This window comes from Annulohypoxylon maeteangense (assembly GCF_022496945.1).
Source record: "Annulohypoxylon maeteangense strain CBS 123835 unplaced genomic scaffold GGS22scaffold_33, whole genome shotgun sequence".
Taxonomy (NCBI): Eukaryota; Fungi; Ascomycota; class Sordariomycetes; order Xylariales; family Hypoxylaceae; genus Annulohypoxylon; species Annulohypoxylon maeteangense.
Genome location: NW_025953280.1, coordinates 114499 through 141987, shown reverse-complemented (window position 1 = coordinate 141987; position 27489 = coordinate 114499). Strand labels below are relative to the sequence as shown.

The 27489-nt window shown below is 47.3% G+C and overlaps 8 protein-coding genes across 8 annotated transcripts; 4 read left to right on the top strand and 4 right to left on the bottom strand.

The window, feature by feature from the left end:
• Positions 1-243: 243 nt before the first annotated feature.
• GGS22DRAFT_176242 (Aldo/keto reductase) lies at positions 244-2563 on the bottom strand. Its single transcript, XM_047963381.1, has one exon. The coding sequence runs from the start codon at positions 1920-1922 to the stop codon at positions 732-734; it is 1191 nt and encodes a 396-aa protein (XP_047813851.1). The 5' UTR covers positions 1923-2563; the 3' UTR covers positions 244-731.
• Positions 2564-4775: 2212 nt separating this feature from the next.
• Positions 4776-6138, top strand: GGS22DRAFT_101574 (putative iron reductase domain protein). Its single transcript, XM_047957693.1, has 4 exons — positions 4776-4794; positions 4862-5154; positions 5234-5501; positions 5583-6138. The coding sequence occupies exons 2-4, from the start codon at positions 5106-5108 to the stop codon at positions 5902-5904; spliced, it is 639 nt and encodes a 212-aa protein (XP_047813850.1). The 5' UTR covers positions 4776-4794; positions 4862-5105; the 3' UTR covers positions 5905-6138.
• Positions 6139-6444: 306 nt separating this feature from the next.
• On the top strand, positions 6445-8499 carry GGS22DRAFT_176234 (Actin/actin-like protein). The gene is made up of 2 exons (XM_047963380.1): positions 6445-6988; positions 7096-8499. The coding sequence occupies exons 1-2, from the start codon at positions 6553-6555 to the stop codon at positions 8004-8006; spliced, it is 1347 nt and encodes a 448-aa protein (XP_047813849.1). The 5' UTR covers positions 6445-6552; the 3' UTR covers positions 8007-8499.
• A 1056-nt stretch (positions 8500-9555) lies between these two features.
• On the bottom strand, positions 9556-12484 carry GGS22DRAFT_176219 (uncharacterized protein). The gene is made up of 5 exons (XM_047963379.1): positions 10683-12484; positions 10340-10381; positions 10186-10278; positions 10097-10103; positions 9556-10031 (listed from the first exon to the last, which is right to left on the bottom strand). The coding sequence occupies exons 1-5, from the start codon at positions 12045-12047 to the stop codon at positions 9988-9990; spliced, it is 1551 nt and encodes a 516-aa protein (XP_047813848.1). The 5' UTR covers positions 12048-12484; the 3' UTR covers positions 9556-9987.
• Positions 12485-13795: 1311 nt separating this feature from the next.
• On the top strand, positions 13796-16090 carry GGS22DRAFT_193707 (ubiquitin fusion degradation protein UFD1-domain-containing protein; the record flags this gene model as incomplete). Its single annotated transcript, XM_047965412.1, has 1 exon — positions 13796-16090. The coding sequence occupies one exon, from the start codon at positions 13796-13798 to the stop codon at positions 16088-16090; it is 2295 nt and encodes a 764-aa protein (XP_047813847.1).
• Positions 16091-16192: 102 nt separating this feature from the next.
• GGS22DRAFT_101474 (uncharacterized protein) lies at positions 16193-16724 on the top strand. Its single transcript, XM_047957691.1, has one exon. It carries the CDS (start codon positions 16294-16296, stop codon positions 16579-16581), a length of 288 nt encoding a protein of 95 aa, XP_047813846.1. The 5' UTR covers positions 16193-16293; the 3' UTR covers positions 16582-16724.
• A 4859-nt stretch (positions 16725-21583) lies between these two features.
• On the bottom strand, positions 21584-24691 carry GGS22DRAFT_176206 (glutamine-dependent NAD(+) synthetase with GAT domain-containing protein). Its single transcript, XM_047963378.1, has 10 exons — positions 24477-24691; positions 24315-24395; positions 23707-24244; positions 23563-23586; positions 23129-23512; positions 23029-23066; positions 22410-22897; positions 22343-22357; positions 22252-22283; positions 21584-22155 (listed from the first exon to the last, which is right to left on the bottom strand). Exons 1-10 carry the CDS (start codon positions 24528-24530, stop codon positions 21647-21649), a joined length of 2163 nt encoding a protein of 720 aa, XP_047813845.1. The 5' UTR covers positions 24531-24691; the 3' UTR covers positions 21584-21646.
• A 258-nt stretch (positions 24692-24949) lies between these two features.
• On the bottom strand, positions 24950-27433 carry GGS22DRAFT_176203 (uncharacterized protein). Its single transcript, XM_047963377.1, has one exon. It carries the CDS (start codon positions 27037-27039, stop codon positions 25312-25314), a length of 1728 nt encoding a protein of 575 aa, XP_047813844.1. The 5' UTR covers positions 27040-27433; the 3' UTR covers positions 24950-25311.
• Between the last annotated feature and the right edge of the window lie 56 nt (positions 27434-27489).

Sequence of the window (27489 nt, the reverse complement as noted above, 5' to 3'; positions counted from 1 at the left end):
ACCCCCCCCCCTCTTTCGATGGAAATTGAGATCTCCTAAGCAAGTAGTGTGTGTAGCTGTCTCCTATGTCTAGCACTATTGCGACCAGTAAATAACACCGCCGACGCATTTAATAACATTGGTACCTAACCCAAGTGCTAGAAGCAACGTCGGTATAAGGAGATTAGGGTAGACAGCGTCAATGGTATGCGTTTGAGTTAATCGCTATATGTCTACGTATAACAAAATGAGAATTCAATTGAACAACCGTGGAAACCATGAGTTAGGGATAAGTATTCCGCCATAAAATACATTCAAGGGGGGGATCTCTACCTACCTAGGTAGGAGGTAGATTTGAATCTCATTAATTACTCACTATAATTAGATACCCAAGTGGGTACATCACGTCTCGAAGCACGCAGCCGGAGAATATGTGAACTCTCCAAATTACGACCGCACCATTAGAGCAACGTGTTAGTACTACACACCGCAGACACGGAAATTCACATGGTCTCGGATCCCTCATCCTAGGTCTTCTCCTAGGCAACCCCAGAACATAACTTGATAGTCCAAGTCTGTAGTCGGGATAACAGCAGAGTATCGCAATACTAGGATGTCTTAAAAACAGGGCTACGACTATTGCGAACATTTATCAATCCGCAGATATAGAAGATCTAACTCCAGAGACTACTGGTACTAAGGTGTGTGTGTATGCATACCAACGACGAGGTGACTTGGGAAGAAAAGAAGCGTCAAACACTCAATACCGGTAACTCGTCGACATTGACGCTTAACGGTGATTTGGCGGCCTCAGTAGGATTTCTAGCGTTGACGAAGCCAGGATCGGGACTACTCCAGCTGTAGTCCTTCCACCGGCCCAGGACAGCCCACATCTTTTCAACGACCTCCTGAATCTTCCGCCGTCGATCTACGCTCCATTGTCTTCGTTTCATCTGTTCGATGTCGGTTGTCTCAGATTCCAAACCCTCCATCACACTATTAAAAACACGACACGTCTCCTCCAATTCGGCAACGGTAGAGATGCCCATGACGCTAACACCGACACGGTCGCCGATAGGAAACTTCGGGGTTCGACCGCCTCTACCCGCGCCAACTCGAGCCCAGTTGTCTAAAGCCCAGCGGATTGCGACGACCTCTAGCTTTTCACCCGCAGCTACCGCGACAGGCACAAGGTCCTGACATGCCTTCCTTAACCCTTCTGGACTCGGATGCCACTTAGCCAGAGGCCCTGCGTCGGCGCCTCTTGTCGTCAGCAGGCCCATGCCCAACATGCTAGCGTTGAGGACGACATCTACACCGGCGCGCTCAAACCGCAACATCGCCTCGGCACCCAGTGTCGTGTTCTGCACGGTATAGTGGCTGTAGCTCAGCACGGCGTCGAGCGGCTCGCTTGTTTCGCGGTGAACCATCTCGGCGAGCGTGCATAGCGTGTCGACTGGGTATCCGCTGATGCCGACATAACGGACAATGCCTTCGATGCGTAGACGGCGTAGCTCTTGCACGGCGGCCAGAACCTCAGACGGAGAGACGAACTCGACGTCGTGCATGTAGACCAAGTCTAGGTAGGAAGTATGCAGGCGCTCGAGACTACGCAAGACCGAGGCCCGGACCCAGCCTGGGCTATAGTCGAAGACGTCGCCAGCGATGCGGCCGGCCTTGGTGACAAGGAAATAAGAAGGACGAGGGTACTTGCGAGTGACGGACGGATGGGCCAGTGCGTCGCCTAAGATGAGCTCCGAGGGTCCATAGTACGGCGACGTATCGAAAGCGCGGACGCCGAGGTCGAGGGCGCGTGATACGATAGACAGTGCAGGTAATTCGAAGGGGTTCGGGACATACTGCGTGTTGAAGGTGGCCGTGCCAAGGATTAGAGGAGGGATGGAGTCGTGGAGGGGTTGGCGGTCCGGGATTAGGGAACCCATTGCCAAGAGAGGTGGTCGACTCCTTTCAACCAGATAAGACACTTAGGTATGTTTTAGGGTATACCTCACGGCTGACCTAGATCTTGACGGTATGATGTGGTGACGATATCGCGTTCGGGAAACTAGCTGTTTTGTTAATGTAACTATGGCTACCTAGTTAGGTGGTTGGAAGAAATGTGCTAGGCACATATATACATTTACATTGACGGGATGCGCGGAATGGGCACTAGAAAATGAAAATGAAATATAATAAATTTTATACCTGGTCGAGGGATTTTCAGGGTCTCGCATATGAAAGTGGGGAGGGGGGAAGGGAGAAGAAAAGATTCATTAGTTGAATGTAGGCTACACTGGCAGACTGGGTAGTCTAGTGTGAAGTCTAGTGTGTAGGTGGTCGTCTACTGTTCTCTCCAGAATATCCGTTCCAGTCGTTGTCATCATCATCATCATCGCCATGATAGACGGATCATCACCACCTAACTGCTACACAAACTTAAACTCTAACAAAGAGAACTTGCGAACGGCGGTGAGCGATCTACGAGACCGGTACATGCACGGCTTAGGTAGATAGGTAGGTAGGTAGGTAGGTATGTAAGAAGCCAAGGGAGCGATATGTCTTACATGAAGCGGGAAGTGTTGTCTAGGTGAAGAACAAGCAAAATATGAACTAAACCTCGGGGAGATGTGGAATCTAATCTTGAACCATGCAAGATAAGAGAAGCACGTCATCTACATAGTACACACGCAGTTACGTACATACCTACATATGTACATCGATGCATACAACTATGTACCTAGGTACGTAATTATACATAGTTAGGTATGTATTTGAGTATACCTAGTATGTACTTCTGTATGTACGTACAGGACCTCAGCGCCATTGATGTGGCGTCGCTATTCCGGTACTTACCAAGACGGAAACAGCACCGGCGTCATTAGGTATATAGTACTAGGTGTACCTAGGTAGGCTGGTAGGTGCCTACTAGTACCTATCGTAGTGGTTGTGCTGGACCTGAATCTAGCAAGGAGAATTATCAATTCCTCTATTGTATTATATGTATTTATTATCCCCTTTACCGGCAGGGTGCGCCTCGTAATCCATCCGTTATGCTAATGTTTGAATATGATGTTAAACATTAAGGTTCAACGTATTCTTCGTAGTACTATTTACCTACATACTACATGTAGGTAGGCAGGTAGGTAATAGGTACAATACAATACATACTAGGTAGGTACCTAGTAAGAAAACAATTAGTTAAACTTTTAAGTTCTGCAGTTCCAGTCCTCCGGGACGATCTCTTTGAACCCACTAACTTAATACAACTCTGAAGGCAAAAGGGACACTAGCAGCTTGGTTAAAGGTGAATTTCCATTGCCTGTAGCGTGATTTGTCCAACACCTCCGGGAAATGGATAGCGAAGTGACGGATCTACGATCCCTGCCCCCCGGGCAAATAACTTAAGGTGAGAGCTGGCGGGCTCACTCATTTCGGCTGATTGACGAAATGCATACCTACCAACAAGTTTTTAGGTATGTAGGTAGGTAGGCCATGATACCCTAAGGCTTTATGATTAAGCATGAGGATGATTGAATATCAATAAGAGTAATATTTACTTCACTTTAAACTTAGAAAGTAAGTAAATACTTCATTATATTATATATACCTACTATATTATTTAATCATGTTCTTGTTCCTTTTACATATTATAAATATATGGCTCATTACCTGCTTACCTGGGTACCTAGGTATAGCATACCTTCGGACTACGGTGGTGGTTTATAATGACATTAACGGTTAAGAACGCTCCTAATATTTAGGTCATAGAACAAATCTCGCTTCATTCTTTATCCTTTTCTAATATTAAAATCTAAGTAAACGGATTTAAGTCTTATGCTTACCTACCTACTAGGTAGATATCCGACTGCCGGTTGAGAAGTATTATAAGTAACTACAATGTTTTATGACATGTAAGAACATATGAATAAAGCCTTGGTATAAAATTTTAACCTATTTATAATCGTATATCAAGGCACATAACTAAGTTATAAATAATCACTCTATGGATATAAATTGAACATGTTACTAACCGCAAGGTACGATGATCAATATTGCTAATTGCTTGGTTCTATTGATGATCTTGGCCTTGACCGAACGGCGAGGTTATAACTGCGTTTGAGATCAAGAAACAACATTTCAAAGTAAATAATGAAGCTTATCTTGGGTCTGGTGCACGTATCCAAATCGCTGTAGCACGAATTCTGTGGATGTCATGGTGCGCCGCCAGGCTAAATTATTAATCTTAGTTGACGGTTCCATTTCCGTGTGGGGGTATAAGATATCTTCGATGGGGAAAAACAAAACCAAAAAATGCTTGCTTGTAATTTCACATTTAAAAATGATCACCTTGGGCTTTCCCATGAGAGTATTATTGCCAGAAAGCATGCGCGGAACGTAGAGGTAGAATAGAATTACCTAAAGATTCAGGCTAATATTGACGCCGGGAATCCTCGCCAGGGGAACCGAGGGACCCAATCAAGTTTGAGATAAAACTAATTCGGTCAATCCACGATCTTAATACGTATGGGAGAGGATAGTCTCTTGGCCTTTTTTTGCTGCTACCCGGGCGTATGCTACTACGAGATTACGGTTGCGTCTCTTCCCAGCTCGGGCTATTGTAATCTGTAGTCCCCACGCGGAGTGAAGAACTCCATTCCCAAATTTCCATGGCAGAAGTTTTTGTTTCACAGCCCGTGGTCCATCACTCTATCGCGTTCAACTCGAGGGCCTCGTACTCGGCACTCTACTATGTATGTTATTCCGGCTCAAAATAGTCAGCCATTTATGCCACGTTGGCTCTAGCCGCGTTTGAAGGTACACGCCCATTCATGTAAACGTAACAAGGGGCAACATTGGTATCCCTCGATCTTACATCGTGAAGAATCTATCCGGCATGATAACCCAGATGGTGCCTTGATGGGCAGCGGCACTATATCGGTCTACCCGTATTGGCCGTTGCGGAGGAACTCTCCAAATTAATTTCTCTCGGTTGAAGCCATGCCCCTGGAGTGCGATGACGCTGTCTGATATTCGTAGTCGTTGATATAAAGCGCGGCGCCCCCTTCTTGACCGTGTCGGCTTGTTTGTAGGTCTTCTTTTTTCAATTACTTACCTGAGGATCGATTATGAAGCTGTCCACGGTCACTATCGGTGTTATCGGCCTTGCCGTGTCTGGTGAGTAGTACTACATAGTCTTTGCGAGAGATGATGAAGGAGAAAGGGGTTGAGTATGGTACTAACAGTGCCGTCGCAGTCTTCGCTCAGACAGACTCGACTCCGTTTGTCGACGCTGACACTGGGATTACCTTCCAGTCCTATACGAGCACGGACGGAATCACCTATCGGCTCGCCCTTCCGGCAGAGGCAAGCGGGGAGGCGGGCTACGATGTGATCCTTCAAGTTGTAGCACCGGTTGCGTTAGGCTGGGCCGGATGGGCTTGGGGTGGTGCGATGACATACAACCCTCTAACTGTTGTATGGAAGGATGGCAATTCGGTTCAGTTATCTTCGCGCCAAGCCACGTGAGTGATTAAATGATCGACCTAGCCTCCATAGGCTGCCTCTCTTCGAAGATTAAGAAGCTCTGGGCTGATCAAGAATAGCGGATATTACGTTCCCGCGACGTACACCGATGCTAAGTACACGGTTCTTAAAGGCACTGGCGTCAACGAGACGCATTTCAAGTTTACGGCTCTTTGTACGGGCTGCGCTAGCTGGACGGACTTTGACGGAAACCCGTACATCCTTAACGGTGCGGGTGATACTAACTTCGCGTACGCCTTCTCCAATACGCAGGTGGAGGAGCCGGCGAACTCGGAGTCTAGCTTTAGCATCCATGACAACGTCGGACGATGGATTCATGACTTGGCCGGGGCGAGGTCTGACAAGTTCAAAGAGTGGGTGACGACCAACACCCCAGCGTAGGTGATGCTAGTCCAATAAGTAAACGGGGAAACTTGGACTTATAATCGGAGCAGTACAGAGTTATAATATTCGAGGCATTCGTTATCATGGCGTAGCTTAGACAGGTGCCCATGGCTTGTTACCTAGGTAGAGGGAAACGAATAGAAGAAAACATGAAACATGAAGATTCGGCAATCGTATATATACGTCTAATAACCTAGTATGTACTTCGTGTACGAAATAAGAATATGCGAGTGACGTGGCGATAGCTTCAAATAAATGGTATAATGAAAGAAAAGCTCTAAAAAGCTACTACTAGGTATACATAGGTATTTTATGTATTTGATTAATTATGAATTACAGATAAACTTTTATTAGCATTAGACAATTGGAAGGTTCCACTTTGGAGATGTTATGCATGTACATGGAGGTAAATAGGCAGATGGGTACCTACTAGCTACATATGTATGTACATGTATATATTATGTATTTATGCAAAATTTACTGGGTAGGTACGTGACATGGCTGCATGGAGAATATCTCATCTTCGTCCACTTGACATCACATGCGTAAAAGCTCTTCTACACGTCATACGTTGCGGCGGATCGTAATTTGCTCCCCGACGAATATGGAATAGTAAATATTCTCAGCTCAAGTCAGAACATTGCCATGGCGCCGGCACGGAAATCAAAGGTTCACCAACCGTCACCACCGTCTCGAACTCTAGTGCTCGATAACGGCGCGTACACGATAAAAGCTGGATATGTCACCGGGGATGTTGTCGACCATCCTCGCGCTATACCCAACTGCATCGCTAGAGACCGTAATAGAAAACTCTATGTCGCATCCGAATTAGACACTTGCGCGGATTTCAGCGAAGTCGCATTTCGGCGGCCGGTCGAGAAAGGCTTTATCGTGAACTGGGAGGCCGAGAAAGAAATATGGGAGCGCGAATTCTTCGACGACAAAGCCCCTCAGCCGTGTGATCCATCTGATACTCGACTTTTACTTGCCGAGCCGCCCAACTCTCTTCCTGCCCTGCAAACGAATTGCGACCAAATGGTATTCGAGGAGTTTGGATTTACTAGCTATTGCAGAGCCGTGGGTAGGTCTTGATCTTTTTTTTTTCTTTCTTTCCTTCTTTCCTTCTCGTCGTCAGCATGTTTCATATTATATAGAGTACCTTACCTTACTAATATCATATTATTATAGGCCCGGCATTGATTTCTTACCATGATGTCCAAGGCATCCTCCGCACACCCAGAGATCCAGGAACGATCGCTCAGCTCCCAGCCGAGATCCTCTTACTCATCGATAGCGGATATTCCAACACCACCATCACGCCTATCCTTCAAGGAAGGCCGATTCACCCTGCCATCCGGAGACTTGATGTAGGAGGGAAGCTCTTGACAAATTACTTGACGCGACTGCTTTCCCTCCGCCATTATGATATGCGCAACGAGACGTATATCGTGAACGAGATGAAGGAGACGGCTTGCTACGTCTCCCTCGACTTCAAGGGAGACCTCGAACGTACCTGGAAGGGTACTAGGGGTGAACATCGAGAGGATTATCTCAATGGCGCAGGGGTGGCTAAAGATTACGTACTGCCTGATTTTCATACGAGGATGAAAGGCGTAGTCCGCGAGTTCGACCCCGTCCAAGCTTCTAGGGCCAGGAAACTAGCCGCCGGTCGGGTTGGCGAGTCTAGCGAAGATGTGCTGACCCTCAGGAACGAACGCTTCACTGTTCCAGAACTTCTATTTCATCCTTCAGATATCGGCATACCCCAGCCAGGCATTGCGGATCTCGTCATGCAGTCGCTACGTGATCTGCCTATTGGACTGTGGCCTGGGTTCCTTTCTAACGTTATCGTCGTTGGCGGCAGCTCCCTCTTGGATGGATTTGTCGAACGGCTACAGAAAGAGATCGTCCAGCTCGTCCCGGACGATTGCTTTGTTCGGGTTGCCCGTCCTGTAGATCCCATAATAAGCACGTGGTTAGGCGGTGCCAATCTAGCGACGCACGAACATATCAACGCCCTCTCCGTTACGAAGCAAGAGTACGAAGAATTTGGGGCTGCCTGGGTTGCACGCAAGTTCTCAGTCGGCTTGGAGTCGTGAAAAAAAAAATCGTGGCTTAATAGATCGAATGTCAAGGGTATTTCCATAATATTCGACGCCTGTACAGGTACTAATCCGCGTCATAGGCGACACCTTCAAACATACCTACCAAGTACCCAAGCAGCCATGTGCATATACACCCCAAAAGTTTTCATGATAAGTACCAAGCAGGTATGTGTTTTACGTGCTATTTTGTCTTGAGAGATCGATAGCCTACTCTTCTTCACGGCATTGATTAATTAGACGCAAGAGAACCTGGTTTTCATATATATATAAACTTATATGCATGTCAGCAGTAGACTTAATAATCCAACCATCATATCATTAGGATGATGAATGGATTAAGGGTGGATATATTGTCCTCTTTGCCACAGCCACTCTGTGACAGACCCAGTAATAGGTAGATGCACCTGAACGGCATCCACGGCGAGTGGTTATCTGATAAGAAGTATCGCCTACTTAGAACACGATAAATTAGCACGCCTACACTTCCATGCAATGAATTTGAGTCCGTTTTGTTAAGCCCCAAGTTGTGCCAAGCCACTATACCGCATTTAGACTGAGAAGAGTCAACCAATAAAAGCCTTAGACTCTTCACCCTAAGACCATCATCAATTACTCGTTGGAATCAACATTTGATAACTTTATGAATATATGATCTGAAAGACTTTTGATAGTATGTAATTATAGCTATCTAGTAGGCGAATAAGATGAATTTGGTTGCATTGGTTTCGGATGTTATTTCGCTCCGTTATTGGCAAAAGAAACAAATTACCTATTTGGGCGAATTTTTCAAACACCCCAGTCGTCCTTAGTCATCCTCATGTTAGCCCGAAATCACAACTGTTGGAAATAACTTGACACAGATGCTGATAAAAGCTGTCAATTATAATGCAACCTGGTTCATTTGAAAGCTACATTCTTAATTAATTGATTGATACTTTTATATGAGAATTAGACCTATTTTCGTGAAGTTATTCCTGGTTTAATTTTACTCGTGAGAAACTGCGGGGATTTTGGCGCTATCTTGATCTAATCCAGATTCGTTATGGAGGCTTGGCGCGACTTTTGGCTTAACAAAACGGACTCAAACTCATTGCATAAAAGTGTAGGTACCTACCTACCACAGCGGCAGTGGGTAGGTAGATGAAATGGTTTCAAATTATAATAACGATACGGTTGGAGGGAAACGTTTCTTTTCAGAGAATGATTTCCTGGGCTGCAACGATTTCCTGTCATGCAATGACTTCAATATACTAGATTCTGATTGGTTGAAATAATCGATAAGTGGGTAAAAGATACAAAGGTACTTTCGAAAAACCTAAAATTTTAAAAAGGGTAGGGCTCGAACCCAGGCCCTTCCGCAATACGTGTAGTAAACGCGCATTACAACTGAGCTAAGTAGTCTTAGTGGGGTGGCCAGTCCCACAATTGACTAAAAGAGTAAGGTTTGAAACTCTATATAAGGTTTACTCACCTCGGCGAATTAAAAAGCGGCCCTAGCGCCCAAAACAGGAAATCATTCCAGGATAAGAAACCATTTCCCTGAGTACAATCATTGTACAGTAAAACAACCATTTTGAGGAAACACCCTTTGCCGCTACGGTATTTATTGATAGAAACGGGGAGTTAATTTGTTCATAATAACTAAGTCGGGTATCATCCTCTCGCTCTCTTAAATTGTAAACCCGTGAAGGGCAACAATTGTGAGGTCGCGATATGTACTAAATTCCATGTAATGAAGCAAGCAGTGCAGTCCATCTTCAAATTAGTATATAACCGCCAAAACCAAGCACAACTTTTTTTTTTAAAAAAAAGGAAGAAGAAAAAAAGAGTAGAGATTCCTTAACACCTCCAATCGATCATAAAACCGCAGGTACCGAATAATTGAGGCATCTGTTCATTTGTAAAAGGCAGGTAACAAGTTGTGATAGAAAATCATGATCTTAATTAACCCTAGCAGCCCAGTTGATCACTAATGTCAATACATCTCTCGAGATCTTCGGCCACGGCGTCTTGAGCACCCTGCATAACAATTAGTTGATGTAAACGGAGTCTGAGCCTATACGGATAGGGATGGTAACCCATACAATCACACTATTTTTCCCCATGTTAGCCTAACCAAAAAAGAGAAAGAAGGGGTGGAGAGGAGGGAGGTTGTATGGTGACGAAGACATACGAATGTGAGCGTAGAACCTTCGTAATGAACAATGCAGTAACCCCCGCCGCATCCTCTACACCGTTTCTGGGTATTGGCGATGCAGTCAAGGCACTGTAATATATATATCAGGACTATTACTATCTTTATATGGCATGTGAGGTAGGGAGCCTACGTTGTGTTCGCATTCCCAGCAACTGCGGCTAATTTTGGGCTTCTAGGGTGAATAGCAATGTTAGCACAATTTCTTTTGTAGAGAAGTCTTCAACGGGACTCTGGAGAGGACGTGGCTACGTTTGGGGATTCTCGCCGCATACAATTTCCAAGGATGATCGAAAGCAGTCGATATGTCCACTCTCGCCCATCCCTTTACATGAAATTGGGTCATAGGGGTTGTGGTGGCTATTATGTCCCTCGCTACATGGCTTCGCAACCGCTCAGGATGGAAAGGGGTTCCGAATTCCGGGTCTCCTTTCCGTAGGTTGCGGGTGGCAATTGAGACAGTAACCCTTCCGTACCTTGACATTGGACGGCTCGAGAGCTGCCAGTTCGTAATCCAACAAGCCATTAGTCTGGTCGACGATGTGGACGTGCTGGTCACCCAATTCCTGCCGGCTCGGTACCTGATAGCACGACTCGCACCACCACTGATCGCAGCTAAAGCAATATCTCTCGCGAATACATTCCAGGCACCTAGGAATAAACTTGTGCACCTCCTTACTTATCCCGGGTCCGGAGTTTGGGGTTGGGTTTGGATGAGTTGCCGCCTTGATGGTCGATGAATGAAGCGGGATGGGAGCCAGCAGCGGCAAGTGCTCCGCCGGCGAATCCCCGTATTCTGTGAAGCCCTCGGGAGAAGATCCGCAAGACGCGCACCCGCCGAGGGCGAAAGTTGCGACGCCCCACAGACCTTCGACGCCTGGCGCTGTTCCGCCCGGCACGACCGGCATCTTTCTAAACGCAGACGAGTTCTGATGACGAGGTCCAGTACATAAGACGGCGTCGAACCTGATCATATCCCGACAATCTAGAAGCGTCTCTGCCCAGCCGTCAGTGATGTGCCTGCCGATAATGCGCCCTCTCTTGTGATACCAATCGTCACCTTCGGCCCGGAATGATTCCTTCAATGCATGCTGAGATTTGTGGTTCCACCCAATGCTAATGTTGGAGCCTCCTCGAGCTGTTTCGTTCCGTCCTTCCACCGGCGAAGATGATGCGATTAGGTCAGGTGAGTCCCGGGCTCCAAACACGTATAGGCCCTTCAGTCGAGGGGTATCGTCTGGTCGAGTAGACCGGCAGACATATCGAAGGCTTTGCATCAGCTTGCGCTCGTTAAGGTTCTTGACGTCGCGGATAGACAAAATGCGCACACGAAGGGTGGGATCGACAAGGATGTCGTTACAGAACTCGGCTGTGACCGAGAGACCGTCGAGAACTAGCGTCTGCACATGATGCAAGATGTCGCGACGGCGGATATTCTGAATGATGCCACGTAACGGGCCCGAGTAAAAGTCATCCTCGGTTAGGTTTTCGTCGACCTGAACGTTGCGCCATACCTCACCGCCATGATCGATGCCGCCGTCGAGTTCGAACTGTGCTGTCTTGACTCGGGTTAGATCGAGATGTCGGAAGACACCGGGGGTACGGCGCAGTAAAAGATCGCGGAAAGATGGAGAGGTGGCGGAGAGGTTGAGAAGGCTCGAGATGGGAAGGTAGGGGATGGTCTGGTGTAGGACGAGAGTGTTGGTAAGGAGATTTAAGAGGGGGTTGAGAGTGATCTCGTCCGTGGATTCGGATTTGGATTCGAATTTGGAACCGGAACCGGAACCGGAAAAGTCGCGCGCGTGTTGTTGAATGACGAGTCCTGATGCCATTACATACATGCAGACAAATACAGACCAGCTGCCGGTTAAGAAAGAACGCGATGCGACGATAAGCCAGAAAAGAAAGTGATTAAGAATGAATAAGGTAAGAAGCCTGGGTTATTAGACAGAGAAAGATCGAAGTAAGGTAGTCAGGTACGAAGTTAAGGTACCTAGGTATTATTAATAGAAGGAGGGGGATTTAGATGGCGTGGATAGTACCTACCAAGGGCAGCAAGGGGTGGTGGGGTCTGGGCAGCTTGGGACTCTGGGACTCTGGGGTAAGAGGTACCTAGCAGTAGTTATACCAGAAGTGGGTAGGGATATATGTATGTAGCTGGAAGATGACGGGACTGCGGGAGAGACGTAGCTACCTAATATATGAGTGCTCGATATCATATCCATGGATAGGCTTATGAATACCTATACAATGCGGAGGAGAAAGAGGGCGATGAATGAGGTGTTTAATCACTTCTACTCCCTACCCAAATCCCAAGGGCCGAGATATGGAAGCATTGGCAGAGGGCTTCTCGCTCATTCAGACGGATGCACTATTGCGTATCGTTTGTGGTAAGGATGCAATAGTCTTGCAGTTTGCCCGTCCTTGGCAGGTTGATCCGACAGCGTCGCATCACATCGCATCACATCGCATCACTTGGATATCAGATAATACATAGTACTCTCGAATCTAGACTGTGAACTGTCCGAGGTTTCAATAGTCAACTTATTCGAGTTATTCGCCTCCTTGTTGATGCGGGAACTATAAATCATAGTGCATTCGTTGGTGGTCGTTGTTTGGATAGTCGCCATTGTTTAAATAACTCTTCTTAATACATAGGTAGGTAGGTAGGTACCTAGTAGGCATAGGATTGGATCGACATCCTCGACCATCTCACTATCATGCTTGACTCCTTGCTTAGCCTCCTCTAGATTTACAATCCTGCACTATTCCGTCTTGGAACTTCTCGGCCGGAGTATACATACATACATGTCGATAACGATGATGATAATGGTGGTGGTTGTGGTGGTTGTGGCGGTTGGAGCTATTATTATTATTGTTATCAACCGTCGTCCAGTTTAATTAGTTAAGTTTCTCATGTTTTCTGGTTTGTCCATGTGTAATTTGGCAATGTTCTCAAGATTAGAAATATTTAGTCTTGATGCGGTAAGCGGCGGAGATACCGGTAACACGTTTTATTTACCATGTATCCATGGATGTATTACAGTACTTACATAGGTACCTATTAGGCCCCTAAAAACCCCGCTACCTACCTAGTAGTCCTCGTCGGCAATCTACGGAAGTAACTACCGATCTACTTGCGAGAACACTCCTTCTCTCAAGTGAGTCTTTGTATTTCTCGAGTACAGACTAATTTTAGCATGCTAGCAGGCTAGATAACTGCGTCATGGAATTCGAGGGAAATAGCTGACGGATTTCGTCATTTTTGTCATTTTCATCATTTGCACTTCTTCATCCACGATTCAACTACAATGAACTTCTCCACACAACTTCGTTTCTTGTCAACTTATTTTCACTTGGCCTGACCGCTGGCCCCATCACACATCCATCTGTTTTTTCCCCTTCTATTTTCCGTTTCTTTTCCCACCTTTCATCCTTTTTGTTTCCTCCCTCTTCTATCCTCTTAGGGATGGATGTCTCTCGCAGCTTCTAAACCGTTTAATTTTTTCTCATACACTCATAAATTTATAAGCTTATAATAAGAAAGGTGGCTATTAGATCCGACATCATTGTATAACCTTTATCCAATATGACCGAACAAGCTACTATTGAGTGGTCTGCCACTCTGAATGTTGTTTCCCGAGCCACGCACCCGTCTAAGGACTTGAACGGTGACAAGATCATCCTCCCCCAATCCGCCCTCGAGCAGTTACTCGCCGCTTCGACTTCATCCCCGAACCCTACCTCAGCTTCGAGCTCATCAAATCCCTTTCGTAGCCCATACACGTCGACTTCCGCGTCCTCGTCTGCCCGGGCCCCGTATGCTTTCGACGGTGATCCTTATCAGCACCTCCCGAGCCCGCTTATGTTTCGTCTGGTCAACCCGTCCAACGGAAATGCTGTCTACGCTGGCATACGCGAGTTCTCAGCCGATGAAGGCGAGGTGCTGCTTAGCCCATATCTAGCAGAAGCTTTAGGGTTTGATCTAACTAAAGACACGTCGGGCGAGGAGGAGGATGGTTTGTGTAGTAACGGAACCACGGCGTCACGGATTACTGTCCACGCGCAACATCTTCCAAAAGGGGCATATATTCGCTTGAGGCCATTGGAAGCTGGCTATAATCCCGACGACTGGAAATCCTTACTCGAGAGGAAACTTCGTGAGAGTTTCACAACCCTAACAAATGGCGCAATCTTATCCGTTCCGGGCGTTAAGGGCGAGTTGTTCCGCCTTCTTGTTGATAGGTTCAGGCCGGAGGGAGACGGGATTTGCGTCGTGAATACCGATCTCGAAGTTGACATCGAGGCCTTGGATGAGGCGCAAGCTAGGGAAACCGTGAGACAGATTATAGCCAGGCAGCAGAAAGCACCAGGTACCGTAGGTGGTAGTTCGGTTGGCCAGGAACTGAATATTTGGAAAGCTGTTGGCGGCCAAGTTCTTCCTGGAGATTATGTGGACTACGAACTTCCCTCGTGGGCTCGGTCGAGGGTTCTCGAGATTGAGGTTAGCGAGCTACAGGACGAGTACGGTATAGACCTATTCGTGAGTCCGAAATCTTCGCGACAGAGAGCGGTGCCTCGCCAGTCAGAACATGTTTTCGGTGCCTTCAGCTACACAGAATATGGGAGCAAGCGTATAATTATCCAGCCCACTAATGTCGAGCTTGAGAATGCCGAGAGCCTGCTGATTTCCGTTTTTGGATACGTCCCTAATTCGGGCGCCTCGTCAACAGACGCCCTCCCTCTCCCATACAAGTTGAGGATTAAGAACAACGCGATGACGACGGAAGCGCCACCAGCCTCCGACTCGACGACTTTGGAAATGCAGGTGTCTCCGGATGAGGAGATGTGCAAGAATTGCCTTCAGCCGATCCCTAAGCGCACCATTATTCTGCATGAAAACTTCTGTCTTCGCAATAACATAGCGTGTGCTCAATGTCGAAATGTCTTCCAGAAGATGTCGGACGAGTGGAGGGAGCACTGGCATTGTCCTCGTGACGAGGCATATGGTTCGTCGGAGATGACCAAGGCCAAACACGACTCCATCTACCATACCGAACGGCGATGTCCGTCTTGTCCGTTTACTTCGAATTCCATTCCAGATATAGCCCGCCACCGTACTACGCTTTGTCCTGGTAAAATCATCTTGTGCCAGTTCTGCCACCTAGAGGTTTGTCAAGAAGGCGACCCGTTCAACCCGTCCGCCGAGATGCTCCATACTGGCCTCACAGAACATGAGCTCGTCGATGGTGCAAGAACTACGGATTGCCATTTGTGCTCCAAGATCATCCGGCTTCGCGACATGTCAACGCATCTTAAGTATCACGAACTCGAGAAAGCCCACCGGCCAAAACCTGCCACCTGCAGGAATGCCAACTGCGGGCGGACCTTACATGGCGTCGGCAGGAACGGGACTGTTAATGCTGGTACCAGAATGGGTCAAGGTCCCGGTAACGATATCGGGTTATGTTCCCTATGCTTCTCGCCGCTCTACGTGAGTTTATACGATCCGGAGGGGAAGGCCTTGAAGAGACGCATCGAGCGTCGGTATCTAACGCAGATGATGCAAGGATGTGGGAAGAGCTGGTGTGCTAACGAGTGGTGTAAGACGGGTCGCGCCAATCTGAAGCTGGAGCCAAAACCGTCGACCGCGCAGCTCGCGCTACCCCAGATCCGACCTCTTATGGATTACGTCCGCGACACGCAGAAATCGATGAATTTCTGCGTCGACGAGGCGAATCAGCGGAGGAGGAAGCTCGCGGAGATGCTGGCGGCCGAAGACGACTGGGATATAGAGTGGTGTATTGCGGCATGCGAAGCTGAGGGCCCCAATCTAGACAGGGCAAGGGGTTGGCTAATCAATTGGGCACCCTCTAATGAATGAATTTACGAACAACGGCATACGAGATAGACGGCGTTGGTGCAGGTTGGCATAATGATACCCATATGCAAGCATGATAGAACAATGGATTTTCAAAGAAAAGAGCGTATATTTCTCCCGACGCGACTAGCCAATCTACTATTACCACATGCGGCGCGAACGACTCGAGCGACGGGAGTCTCGTGCAAAGCAAGCACCACCCCTTGATGTATACATCCCCTGCAATCTCTCAATTGATCCTCATACCATACTCATCTCTCTCTCTCTCTCTCTCAATCCTGCAAAGACTTATCGTTTCCGAACCGAGTAGTGCTGCGCTTAGTGGTTCTGTACGTACGTGTGAGTTGAGGAGACGGCATATCAGAGTTGTCTTATGGGAGGGAGGGGGTGCTTACGCAGCAGGAGCAGGAGTTGCTGTATTTTTTAGTCCGACGTTAGCCATAAACATTTCAGAGAAAGGGAAGAGAGATGTGAACTACATGCAAGGGAATTGAGAGCTTACCAGTCAGAGCAAGAGCAAGTAGCGCATCCACAGCTGGCGGGTTCCATTTTGAATGTAGGTAGCTTGGGGGGAAACCGAAGTTTATATATAGGCGAAATATGTTTGATATATGAGGTCTCGTGGTTGTACGAAGCTATTATCTGTCTCTGTAGCTATTCCAATCTATCAAAAAAGGGGGGAGCTTGATGGCCTTAAATAGTCGTTTTAGCTACGAGGAATAGTCGTGTCGGGAATCCTCCCAACGTCACCTTCGCCCTTCTCGATCGTCTACAGCTAACTATCTCCACGGTTGTCGTGGGGGGTGTGTGTGTGTGTGAGGGTGTGTGTGAGGGTGTGTGAGAGGGTGTGTGCGTGGGCGTGGATGTGGGTGTGGGTGTGTGAGTTGGCGCTTTACGCGGCTTGAGCGGCTTGCTATCACATGCTGACCCTCCATTCAGATCGTGATACCGAATAGGATAGAGATTAGTGCGGGGGATATTCAATACGTCGAAGTCGTGCAACCCCAGCTAATGTATGCCTAGGTATCGATCGGCAGGGATGTCGAGAGAGCTTCACCCATAGCTTCACTAATATCTTCTAGAGCTTCCGCCTACCGTGGCGTCAGAGAATCTATAGAGCGGCTCTGGAGAGAAGCTCCTCGCCATGCTCGTATGACGCACATTTCTCTCCCCTTTTACCAATTTTAATTTCCGCATCGTCGCCGCCGGCCAAGCCTACGTACGTTTTCCCACCTGTTAAGCCCGACTTCCAATTTTTCCCTCGATGCGCCTCCCCCCATTGCCGTCCTCTGTCATCCCTACACTTGTCGGCTTATACACTATACGCTAGTCGAGTTCGTGGCGTCGCCCTCGAACGGGATTTGCTACGTTTCTGATCAGAGGCGTGGGATCTTATGCTGATCGAGGCTGCGGGAGTGTGGTCAGGTGCGGTATCCGATAACTGCTGTTTGGACGGTCTTCTCCGAGTTTTGGCTCCTTCGAGAGCCCCACAGACTTGGCCTGCAGGTGATATACGACGCCTCGGGACCATATCAGGATGCCCACGCGTTGCTCGATCCGCTTGAGCTCGCTTGACAAATAGAATCCAGCTGTCGGTATCGTAAGTAGAAACGGGGTCCAATGAACTAACACATTGAGATCCGAGCTCAGCATCCGCTACTAATCTACTAGGTACATTACGTGGGTTGGATTGATATCGGCTTCCCACGGTGTGCGCTTGAAACGGCATCACAGCATAGTCACTTCTAGCTCTAGGTATGTACGTAGAGGTAGCTGCTTGGATGAAATAAGTTAGGTAGCTCTCAGCTCATGCAAGTGAAACACGCCTATCATAGCCTGCCTAGAGACTAGATAGCAATGCGACTCTTAAGAAGCAAGCCGAGAGACGAGATAATTCTAAGCCAACGTGCTCAGCGGATTCCCTTTTGAAGATTACCCAACAGCTTGGGTAAATCAGAGGATTAGAAACTAAGAAAAGTAGGTACCTACACTTGATTACCTATCTAGACACTTACATAGTAAGTAGGAAATGCTATAGGGGGCATCTCCGTCAAACACTTATTACCAGGTATCTAGCTACCTTAGAACCAGGATCAACAAGTGTGGACGAAAGTAGGAAAATAGCAACATCGAAACTCAGGATTGCAACATGTCCCGCAGTTATACGGTACGCAGTATGATGTCTGCTTTCTAATGCCCATTCGAACATTGCTTCAATGGCAGCTAAACTATGGGTAGCGATGCGTCAGGCAGTCTTGGCGACAAGGGATAATCTAGATTCGTACGCAGTAGGCTAACACTGTGTGCCATAGTTGGGAACCCGGAGATATTCACTGCCTAACAGCTGTAGACCTGCAAGGGGTTACATGCAACATCGACATCAGCGGAAAATTTTCTTACAGCGTAAAACTTCACTTCCCAAAGAACCGACCTAACCTTACCTGATTTACCTGATTTACCTGTATGCCGTGTTAGCTTTGTTTGTAATCCGGCTTGATGTTCTTGTGCCGATACTCGTAGTATTCATTGACTAATGAACTCGGTGGTAAGGAGCCAATGAATGTCGCGATGTGAGTACTGACCTAGTTAAATTGGCATGGGGATTGGCATAGAAAGCACCTCTCTAGATGGTGATTTTTTGTTACATATTTACCTGCCGATGCTATTTTCATGATGACAACACGACTCTACTTCGTTTCGACAAAAAGGTTAATCGCCTACATTACCCTTACCATGTTCCCACTTCTGGAAAGGGATGTGTCACGGTTTTCTGGAAATATCTTACGAATAGATGATAGAACTAGATTACCTAGGCAGTTCAAAAAAGTCCATCTGATCACTGAATATAACATCAATTTTCCATCTACCGGATCAACAATTGTGGTTGGCGGAAAACATTTACCTACCTACTAGGCACGTACATCTAAACTCCCTTTTCTACAGGTAATAAATCAAAAGTCCATGGTACACGCCGTAGGTTAGTGGATAGAATAAATAGCCAGACAGGACTGCAAGGGATTGCGTTCCTTGAAGTCCCCCCGGACCAGTTTCGGTGGCAATATTATGATTACCTAGTACCTACTAGGTAGGTAGGTAGGTAGGTAGGTAGACTCGCTCTTTATTAACCACCACGAAGCTTTTGTCTTTCGAGGCTCCGGCGTATTGTCATCAAGCCCAAGTATTCCATTAAGTTCAGCATAAGTTTAACATAAAAGGTAGGCAGTAATTCGGATCACAGAGGACAGGATCCATAAAACATCAACCTGTTTTGATCTCGCTGTCAAGTTACCCCATAGATCTTACACTGTGCGGTTTCGTATAATTCATAAACCGGACTTGTTGGTACTCCTTGGACAAAGAGATGCAGTCCGACTAGGCCACATATGCGGATCATACTTGCTTCTGCTCCCTGCTTGGTTGGAACTCCTTGAGGCGTCTTGGCTAGATATGCCTAGGAGTAGCAAGTGGGCAGGTCTAATCAGCATGTAGAAGGTCTGGTGAGGTCTGATGATTCTGACCCTGCTAGTGATATCAATATATCCTCTACATGTGTATGTATGTGCGTGGAAAGACCGGCTTTAGACATGTTGACGTGGGATGAGCCGAGGCACCATTCAGACACCGAGCCTACAACTTTCTAAACTTGTTGGAGTTCAGAGTATTGGAACTCCAGTCCCATTCTTATTCCATTCGTCCGTTGCCGAATTTATGTGAGGATTAACTAACACGGATGGTTGGATAGTGGGACTATCGGTTTTTAGGGGTGGATGAGGATGCGCGCCCCTTTTGTATCGTGAAGAGATCTGTCGTTTCAAATTGCAAGATTTTTTTTCTTCTGAGCGCGTAAGAGTATCGAGACGAATTGCGGGTGACGGACTACGAATTACGGATGAGGAAACCACCAGGGTTTAAAAAGTCGTGGTCGTGGCCCTCAAGGTTCTACATTTTACCCCTGGGAAACCGGTCGGTACGGCAACCATAGCGTTTTACTACGAGAATAATGGATTACATTCGCATTTGTTGTTAAATTTTGTTTTGTATTATTCAAGTTTCTGCAATTCAGGTACAACTCAATGCTCGCCGACCTCAGCCAAATTCTGATCGCCTAGGCAATATCAATACCGAATACCTACCTAGGTAGGGACTATACTCACGAGGGCTTTCTTCTGCTCCACAGATATAGCAAGGGCATTGTCATTCATCATGAGACCTTACACATAGCGGTAGCCAATCGGTTTAATATAGCCCCCACGCGTTAGGCGTGGAATACGGAGAACTACGACCCCTGAGAGTACTACCAATGCAGTCACCGGACCTCAAAGGTTAGTTTTAGTCCGAAATCACCCCCGTTTATGCGTAAGAAATTCACCGGCGAAGATTCTCTCTGTTTCCAGCTTATAATCACGCGAATTGGTCATAGACATGTTGTCGGCAAACCCGAGGGATCATCGCTAGGGGGGTATTTTCACCATGTCTTACGATCTATGTGCTAAGTTCTACGAGAATTATATTAATTCACAATTTAATGATTGGGATAATATACAGTATGTACCCAACCAAGTATGTGTCAATGGTAAGCCATTGTTGGGCTTTTTTTCCTTAGGTACTTAGTCTATCATTGTTATCGTGTCTACCTTGTAGTGTATGAGGTTATCTAAACTTCTTATACCTAGGTAATCATATAAATCCTCCCAACAAGTTAAACCATCGACGAACTACATTTTTTAGTATAGAGACTCAAAATTCGGGGAATTCAACGATAACCTCCTATTCAATTAATCTTACTAGCAAAGGCATTACCTAGGTAGGAAGTCGTCTTGCGAGTTCGTGAAATGGCCTTCCCATATTCCCCTTACGAGGAAGCCCTCGAAAATGTCGGAATTTCTATCATCTCCGAGATTCTTAATAGCGACAGCAGAATCTGTTACGGCGGCAAAGATGTACTCAGCAGACTCGATAGGTACCTAGCTGCCTAGTGAATAATAAGACAGCCACCTGATTCTTACTAGGTACCCAAGAATAATAATCTATGCCTGAAGCACATTTTATTTTCGTGGTTTCTACGAAGCAAGTAAAGAAGTATGCGATTTTACGTATCCTATCGTGAGACTAGCTTGAAGTCTTTTACACATCCATGGATACATACATCTTCCATTATTTCGGCCTCTAACCCAGAGCCTTAGCATGGCCCTTCATCGATAGGCAACGTTTGTATGTTTTTACCAGTTGATGTTAAGTGTCAGACGTCTGGTCTTCTTCCAGGTTGGTAGCTAGTTAGAGGTCTATGGGATCGCGATTCGGCCCGTAGAGTCCCCGTTCAGCCCCCGTTAGGTCCCCGAGGGTCTTATTGGTCGTTAGTCCTGGAAGCAGAGCAGATAAAGAGCTTTGCTTATTATACGTATACCGTATTCTCCATAGAGAGAGGAGTTAGGAGCTCCCCGCGCAACGACGTCGTTGTTTCCTAGTTCTTTGGTTCCGCCTCGTGACACTAAGTAACAGCTCTGTAATCGATATATTTTATATCTCATGTAATAAAAGGCTAGCTTATTCGGTACAGGGTCATCTCTTCGCCATGCGCTTCTCAATCTTTTCCAGTTCCCAATCGATCTTTTTAAATGACCACGACTTCCAGAACGAGGGATACAAGAAGGGTCGGAGGTCGAACCGGTTATCATCTGGAGAATACGGATTGCAGTGTAGAGCAGGCGTGAGAGTTGTCATTTTGTGGCGGTTAATCGCGTAGAAATGAAAAAATCGCTTGACCTTTTCCGCTACCTGGGCGGGCGTGTACTCGGGGGCATCGTCGTCAGGACCCTTGTCGCGATCAGCGCTCCAATCGTGAACAAGTCGCTGGAACATGGCAAAAGGTCCCAGCTTGTTTTCTTTGCGCAGGCGTCCAAAAATCGTGAGCTCGGCATAGGTCATTCCCATATCTGCCTCGTCACTCTGAACATACGTTTCCGTCACAGGTTCCAGCTCGGCAGTCGGCGTAGCAGTGAGAAAATCGTGTAGGCATGGCAAGCTGAAGTTTTTCTCGGCCCATGCTATAAAAAGTTTTAAATCGGCTTCTGCAACGATATTGAGGATTAGTACTTATTCACTCTTTTTAGTAATATAATATCGATAACTGCCGAGTCAGAGTCTAGGCTGAAGGGGACACGTACTGTCGATGGAACCGATTGGGTTGATGTCGGCACTAGATCCGGAGAATGTCAATGAGTGTAGTTTGTAGTATAGAATATTCCATTCACCGACCTTGAACAATCATATCTTGAAAGAATGTCAGAATCATAATAAAAGTCTACTGGAGTTAAGAACGTACTTTGTTAGGTAGCCGCGTAGAGATTCTCCTACGTTCGCACTTCCAAGGATAAGCAAGCTTCCGCCGCCGGGTCTACTTCGAGCGGTCGGCAAGATCTGCCCGAATTCATAGGCCGTAACCATACGAATTCTCGCCTGGAGACACTGTAACGTGAGATTCTCTTGCTGGCTGCCGCCGTGGACCTTAAATTTCGGTTCGAAGTTGAGCGTGTTAACGACTAGTGCCTTCTGGGCATTATAGATGTTGTCAATGTCTAGGTTAACATGATAGCTCCCTATAGCTTCTGCTAAGTTCTTCGCTCGCGCCCTCGTCTCGCGGGAACTCTGCGCCTTCATGCCCATGTATATGGTTGAGAATATCTGGTTGCAAAGTTCTTGGGGTGTATCAGGAAGAATATCTTCACCTTTGTACTTAGCGAGTCTCTTAACGTCTTCAATTACCTGAGCATTTCCTTCTCTAATAGCGTCCATCACGATACGGCACATGGACTGTGATAGCACGTGTTAGCGGCTTCTATCTATCCCGAGAGTAGCGACGCGAAAAAAAACACACTGTCCAGAGTTCTTCTACTCGCGAAACAGCCATCAAATAGGAACTGGAAAAGAAAAAAGATACGCACATAAACGATAGTTGCCGTAGCACAAGAATCTATGCCCCCTTTTATGTTATACAAGTTAGTCCGATGTGTAAATGGGAAGGAAGTCCATGACGACACGCACCGCTTAGAGGGACTAGGTATCCTGCTACGCCGGAACGCCTCAGATAATCCCATAGATAACAACCTGCGGAGAGGGCAACCTCTTCTTCCACCGTATGATACCGGGGCTTTATTGGCGGCGATGGACGCTTTCCGACGTCGAAATCGTCTTCCTCCGAGCTGAGCTCAAATGTGGTTTGAATACGCTTATACTTCGCATTGGAGCTGGCGGCTTGTAGGCCTCGAGAGATAGCTGATCGGTAGGCACGGACTTCCTCTAGGTCTACGGTTGCTATTACCACCTCAACATCGTTGAGACTGAATTGCGAACCCTGGGCAACAATGTTCCCGTTCACAATAATCATGGCCGAACCATCATAGTATAACCGGTCACCGTCGCAACCCTCTACAATTATGTTAGCGCCTGTCTCTCTGACCGGAGTCTGGGATGGTTACGTTGGTTAGCATAAAGATAGATGCCTAAGCCACGGCCGAAGGTTAGCATGTGCCACAAACGAACGATCTGTTGACAAATAAGGAATATAAATTATAGACATAAACAAAGACAGTGTCATGAGGAGCCGAACAACTGGCACTAACCTCCACATTTTCGAGTAGCCTCCATTATCAGCTGAAGTCGAGTTTCAAGTTTCTGAAGTTCGAAATGCGACCCGCTAGAATTTGTGATTATTTCGACACCGTCGAGACTCATGGGAATATGAGGTGCTGCGGGAGTGAAGAGCTCCTCGCAAGTCTCCGCGCCCATGCAAGTGTCCGGGGTGGAAATAACGGCATCGCCGAATGGTACATGTATAGCCCCTTGGATTTCCTGGAGCATACGAGGTAGGTGATAATCTTCGACCTCTCGCGGGTGCATCCACGGGGTGAAAAATCTCATTTCCCTGTAATTTCCGTCGTTTGCAAGCCACATCTTAGGCCTGATCATGAGTATCTTAGAGTTGAGGCATATGACTCTGCAATTAAATCGTTGATTCCTATGTTGGATAGGCATGCCTATATCCAATAATATTCCATGGCAACTCTCATCAAGGAGGATAAGCCTAAGCATCTCCAAGGAGTGTAGGTAGAGGTCCTGCTCCATCAGATGATCGAGACATCCGTAGCCGCATATTTCTAACTGACCAGCCCCGAGTTAAAAGGGTTGTCATGTAAGAAGATCAAGCCTGGCCCGAAAGGGGGAGACTTACCTCTGGCCCGACACGTAGCCGTGCACCAGCTGCTTTGGCTTTTTGTATGCTCTCGATGATACGTTGAGCGTTTCCCTCCCACTATTGCATATCGTTATTAGTCTCTCGCTAAAGGCCGATGTCGATGGCTATTGAGATTATATTCGGTTGCGGGAATCTTACATCTAGGGCCCATTGGTTTAGTGAGCAAGTCGCGACAGTTACGAGGTGACCCATCGTGATGGGAGAGATGAGTCCCAAAGAGGCTAGGTGGAGTTGTGCAATAAAAGGGAACCGGAGTGGAAGTTGTCGTGAATGTCACAATTGTTTGCTTGTTCGACGAGGCGACCAAGTCTACAGAGCTACATAACTTTAAGTCTAGGTGCGGCTTCGGCTATGGCGTTAAGGTTTTGGGGCTGGGGCTGGGCTGGGGGTTTTGGGGGAGAGGGGTTCTATTAAAACCTCGATTTATAAACTTTGAATTCATTGCATAAAAATAATTCTTAAACCATCAATTTATAACCGTTGAAATGCATGCATACCTAGGTAGTTAGAAAACCCCCTTTTTCATTGATATAATGGTATGAAATGATGATTACCTAGGTACTCAAGGTCTAATCTTTGTATATTTTGAGAACCGCTCACGTTTCATATTAGGTTTATTTGATGATATCAATAGGAAAACTCGTAGCTAGGAGCTATTATGTCAATTTGCCTATCATGTTTCTACGTATCTACCTAGGTAGGTATATAGTCCATCAATCAAATTCATCGATAGGAGCATTCCGCTAAGCTGCTGTACACCGTAGCTAGCTCTGAGCACGAAATGAAACCGGAGCCAAACGCCGTGACATCAAAATGGGGTATAATACATTCATCATCCATCCCTTCACGCCGTCATCATCCGGGTCCAAAGCGAGAACCATATCATCATACCAAAGCCATTGATTCCCCCAAATGATGTCCAACCACCTTTCAGCCTTCAAGGAGATAATCAAGGGTTATCATCCAAGGCTTTTTAAGCCTCCTGGCTGTAGCGAATTCCTAGGCCAACCCGAGCATTTGCCTCGCTCCCGGCCCCATACCTAATTTTCTTCGTGGGACTCATGACATTTTCTCGTCGGGTGTCACCACTATCTGCGCCGCTGCCGAACTTCCTCTTCTCTGAAGCAAGGCCTGCCTTATTCAGACCCGCAAAGAGCTTCGACTGTAGTTTGGCAGTTTTTTCGGACGGTACCGGTGTGCCATCGCGAGACCCGACCGAACTGGCAACCTCGAAGCTCTCACGTGGATCGCGACGAAGCATTTCGGATGCCGCTTGACTAGCCTGGCTCTCGAAAATCTCTTCGTTCTCGGCCCGCCGCTGAGAAGCTCGCGATTCCTGTGACATATATGATTGCGTGGCCGCTGCTACTGATTCCAGAGCCGCGCGAGCCAACTCTTCATTGTTGTCATCGGCAGAGATGGTGCTTTCCCGGCTCTGACGCCCTCTTTTCTGTACCGGAGTCTCAAGAGCAAACCGACTGTTACCGTATCGATTCGGCGGTTCGGTTTGCGGTACTAAATCGACCGAGGGTAACAGAGCTGAATATTCTCCGCGAGCGCGCGAGGTTGGCGTAGTGGGAAGAGAAGATAGAGATTGAACGCCGCGGGTATGTCTTGGTGGTGCTCGGAGGGCTGGGCGATTGGCCGCAGTCGGGGTCGACGGCGCACTATTGTCGTGACTCAGAGCCTGAAGCAGGGCGGCGAACCCGACCTGATTATTGTAATTATCAGGACGGACATCCCGATTTGCAGATTTAGGCGTCTGGCGTGGTGTGGTTCGGTACTGCTGTGGGGAAGCAGCTGCTGGGGTTTTAGGTGTTAGAGCCCCGTGGAACACCCCACCAGGGCTACAAAGCATGTGGAAATGTTCTCGGTTCTCGCGGATACGGTTGAGGAGCATATCCCGCTCCTCGACTAAGCCGTCTCGTTCCTCGCTCTGCTGTTGGATGAGCTTGGTAGCAGACTTAATGCGCTTCTGAAGGGCTTCGTTCTCTTTGGCAGTATTTTCATGCTGAGCTTGGAGTTCACGATACTTGACCTGCGTCGATTCGGCAGCCGCGTTCAGCTCACGACGAGCCTGGCGGGAGTTTTCCGTCATACGCAACACCTCCACCTCCCGCCGTGTCATATCATGCTCTACTGCGGCTCTCTTCGCATCTTCATCAGCCTGAATGCTAAGTAAACTATATTGCAGCTTATGATGTGCTGTCTCCATCTTCAACCTCGCATTCTCGGCGAGGCATGCCTGAACCATAGCACGAAGCTCATCAGCCGAACCGTCTGATATTTGATCTGAGGTTGGAGCAACAAAATCGGATGTAGAGCCGGTATCGCGAACGAGGGATCGTGGTATCGTGGCGGGTGGGGAAAACATGTTAGCTCTTTGGGAACTAACATAGCCTAGAGGCATGCCAGAGGCACCGTTCGTCTGGGGAACTTGGGACGAGGGAGGCGGAGTCAAGGATGAGGGAATGACCTGGGAGGACGGATTGTGATCGTCGTTTAATTCCGCCTTGAACGGAGAGTGAGGATCGACGGGTGAATTTGGCGCTTCAGTGGAAGGGATGGATTGTTGCGATGCAGAATGGGGGATGGCCATAACATCAGGCGGCGTGGAAGGAATGTGGTCATATTCGCTCTCTACGAGTCCGGCGCCAATGCCGTTCGGGCGTGAGGTTATCGCATCAGTGTCCGCAAACATAATTGCATTCGTTGTTAATATACCAAATAAAGTAGAATATTGAAGTATACTGTGAACAAAAATTGTATTCTATGTTTTCGAAATGATACTGGTGATGAGAGAAAAAGGTACCCGTATACGAGGCGGTAACAGGGGAAGCGTTTTTAAGTCCAAGGTGATATACGCTCCTGGGAAGAGATCAAAAGATGCCTCGAAGGGTCGGGGGGCAAGATAAAAAAAAATGTATGAGAAGGGGGAGAGAGATCTTGGTACAAGCTCGATTATCACATCAGACTTGTTGAACGAAGATGTATGAAGACTCGAGGGAATGTCGGTGGTAGGTGTGTAGACTGTAGATGGTAGGTAAACGAGAGAGGACGTTTGCGTGTAAGTGGAGAAATGTGAAGTGCAAAGTGGATGAGGTGGATGGGAAAACTTTCTAAGAACGATGTCGATTGGTCCCCCAACGAC